The sequence below is a fragment of the Pelobates fuscus genome, chromosome 9, assembly GCF_036172605.1.
Source record: "Pelobates fuscus isolate aPelFus1 chromosome 9, aPelFus1.pri, whole genome shotgun sequence".
Taxonomy (NCBI): Eukaryota; Metazoa; Chordata; class Amphibia; order Anura; family Pelobatidae; genus Pelobates; species Pelobates fuscus.
The window spans coordinates 76,789,092-76,792,622 of NC_086325.1; the positions used below are offsets into that span (position 1 = coordinate 76,789,092).

General features: G+C 45.7%; 1 protein-coding gene across 1 annotated transcript; it reads right to left on the minus strand.

Moving 5' to 3' along the window:
* Positions 1–416: 416 nt before the first annotated feature.
* On the minus strand, positions 417–1,436 carry LOC134573651 (alpha-methylacyl-CoA racemase-like; the record flags this gene model as incomplete). Its single annotated transcript, XM_063433438.1, has 1 exon — positions 417–1,436. A coding segment is annotated over one exon (1,020 nt), but the record flags the coding sequence as incomplete, so codon positions are not given.
* Positions 1,437–3,531: the final 2,095 nt, after the last annotated feature.

Here is a 3,531-nt window from a genome sequence, read left to right on the forward strand (position 1 = left end):
CTGTGTAATATTTTAGACAGTCCCCCTGCTGGCAGATCCATAGCCAGCTATAGGGGGCCATGTGATCGCTCTTTGAGAGCGATCACATGGCCCCCGGGGGCCTCATTTGCCGGAGGGGGGCTGCCTGGGCTCTCAGACAGCCCCCCAGAAGAGGATCGCGGCGGAGGTGAGTACCGCCGGACCTCCAGCGCTCAAAGCCATTACGGTGTTCCATGCCGCCGCAACGGCTTTAAAGCCCACTAAATGCGGGACGGCATGGAACGCCGTAACGGCGTTAACGGGTTAATGTAACTGTGAACAACTTTGGGCAACAACGTTGCAATTAAATGTGCTATATAAATAAATAATAAGTTACTCCGCCCACTCCAGTTGTAGACTACTGGTGGAGGCAAGAACAATTTCACTGACTCCTGATATTAATCCAGATTTTGTTTCAATCTGGATTCGAGAAAAGTGAAATTCGGATCATTTTGGAATTGTTTAATTTCCTTTAACTCTATTGTAGGCCACCGTGTGGCCAGCAATGAGTTTTCCACCGCGCACAGGTGCCGGACCGGTGTCAATTTGTTGCTCCCGGTCTGCTGAGTCGGTCCCTGACCCCTGTGTGCCGCCAGCTCTGGTAGGTCGCACGGTATTCGCTTAATTTTGCTCATCTTTGTGGGAGCTTGTGTGAAGTGCGTCCGGCCATCTTGGCTGCCAGGCCCCACCCCCTTCAACAGTTCCTTGTAGAATTGTGGTTCAAGAGCACCTACTGCCATATACTTTCCATCCGAGGTTTTGTATGTGCAATAAAAAGGAGCTCCACCATCGAGTAGATTCTCTCCCCTTGATCTACTCCACAGACCCAGTTTTTGAGATTTCCATACAAAAGAACCTTCAACCATACTTGAATCAATCACCTGCCCTTGTCCTGATTGTATCCGTTCTAACAAAGCCATTGTAATTCTTAATGCACAAATAACACCCCCACCAGCAAAGTCAGCAAGTAGATTTAGGGGTGACACGGGGTTCTCATGTTTCTTTCCAAGCTTCGATAGCAAACCTGACAGAGAGACATAATTGATGTCATGGCCCGCAGATCTTGCATATTTTCCAGATTGGCCAAATCCAGTTAGTCTTGCATAAATTAGTTTTGGATTTTCACTAAGTAGGACCTCAGGACCAAGCCCTAAACTTTCCATCACTCCATGACGGAATGGTTCAAGAAGGACATCAGACTTCTTGCATAGACTCTTCAGAATATCAACTCCATTCAAGCTTTTTAGGTTTAATGCTATCGACCTCTTGCCTCTACCCATAGTATCCATTGGGACGTGAGAAGAATTGATTTTATCCACTCGAATCACTTGGGCACCAAAATCTGATAATATCATTCCACAGAATGGAGCAGGTGCCAAGCCAGCTAATTCTAAAACTCTAACTCTAGCTGTTGTGACACCAGATATGAGTGGTGGCACTGGGCAAGTGGGCACAGTATATGCTGTGAGCCTGACACACGCTGGCAGACAACTAACTGCTATTCAATCTATTACAGTCAAAATTGTATTTTTTTTTTTAAATGTACACTACTGTTACACCAGATATGAGTTGCACTGGTGTGACACTGTGCCCTGGCAGGCCCTAAAACGCACACATGTGAAGTAAACTGATTGCTATTATATTACAGTCAAAAAATGAGTGCGTGGTGGCACTGGGCAGGCCCTGAAACGCACACGTGTGAAGAAAACTGAATACTATTATATTACAGTCAAAAAGTTTTTTTTTGTTAAATGCAAGCTATTGTGACACCAGTGAGTGAGTGGTGGCACTGGGTAGGCCCTGAAACGCACACTAGTGAATGAAACTGACTGCTATTATATTACAGTCAAAAAAGGTTGTTTTTTTTGCAAGCTATTGTGACACCAGTGAGAGAGTGGTGGCACAGGGCAAGTGGGCACAGTATACGCTGTGAGCCTGACACACAGGCTGGCAGGCAGGCAACTGCAATTACATTACACACAATAAAAAAAAAAGCAGACTGATGTTCTAGCCCTAAAAAGGGCTTTTTGGGGTGCTGTCCTTACAGCAGAGATCAGATGATTCCTTCAGGACTGTAGTGGACACTGAATACTACCTAGCTATCAATTTCCCTATCAAATCAGCAGCAGCTACACTGTCCCTACTCTCACTAAGAATGCAGCTTCAAAATGAAAGTAAAATGGATGCTGTCCAGGAGGTGGGAGGGTCTGGGAGGGAGGGTCTGCTGCTGATTGGCTGGAATGTGTCTGCTGACTGTGAGGTACAGGGTCAAAGTTTACTCAATGATGACGAATAGGGGGCGGACCGAACATCGCATATGTTCACCATCCGTGGCGAACGCGAACGCGCGATGTTCGCTGGGAACTATTTGCCAGCGAACCGTTCGGGACATCACTACCCTGGATGTGTTTTTCATATACCCAGGTGTGCACCCCAACCGGATTGACAGGCATCTGTTGTTAATGTTATCCAAGGGATTGTTCCCTGAGGAAACCTTTGGTAGATGTTTTGATTGGTAAGCCGCCATAAAAGCGCTTTCTTGAGTTTGTTCGATAGGAGAATCGGCTGATTCAGGTTCTTGTTCGAATATAGGTAGAGGAACTCTCTTTGAGGAATTCTCGTGTGCCATTGTGCCCATCTTGTAAGTCCTACTGTAGATGATAGACTCCCTTAGAGGCTTTTGACTTCCCGTGCTGTAACTGAATGGCGAGAAGAGAGATGTAGAATTTTTGACTGAATTCTTTGACCTCTATCCAAAGATAGAGATACTAGTGCTTTTGCTGCATCAAACCTTGCACCTAATTACACCATTACTTGGGATGGAGATGGTTGACTATCCAGCCAAACCTCTGGAGAAGGAGAATAACTCTATTTCGATGGAGACTCAGTTGATGTTTGTTGTTGGAAATGACAAGGATATCGTCCAAGTAATGGTAAATTGCTAGGTATTCCAAGTGACTATGAGCAGTTAAGGAAATCAGACTCTTCAAGAAGGTTCTGGGTGCAGTGCTTAAGTAGAATGGAATAGCCTGGAACTGGTAATGGTGGCAATTTACCGTAAATCGTATGAATTTCTGGGAATGACAATAGGCACATGGAAGTAGGCATCCTGAAGATCCATGAAGATCATCCAATCCCCTGGCGAGACCACTTTGATGATGGAAGTGACGGTGTAACGGATCGCCTGGCACCCCGACTGGGTACCTCCGTTAAAGGATGCTCCTAGCGTTTCCTGAAGACTCCAAGCACTCTGGCAGACACCACAATCACCGTATCGGAGAAGCATATAAATCTTCTCAAGCCTCTGAATGCTGTAGACAGTTGAATAGGAACCATACGAATAGGTTTGCACTCCTAGCAGTCAAACTGAAACAGCATACAATAAATCCTCCCCCAAGAATGAGACGACACTTCACTTTGAGGGTTAAAACAGGAACTCCCTGTACTGGCACATACAGCCTCTTTTATTCACAATCCACAAAACATAGTACTACCCACAGGGTTTTGCAGAAC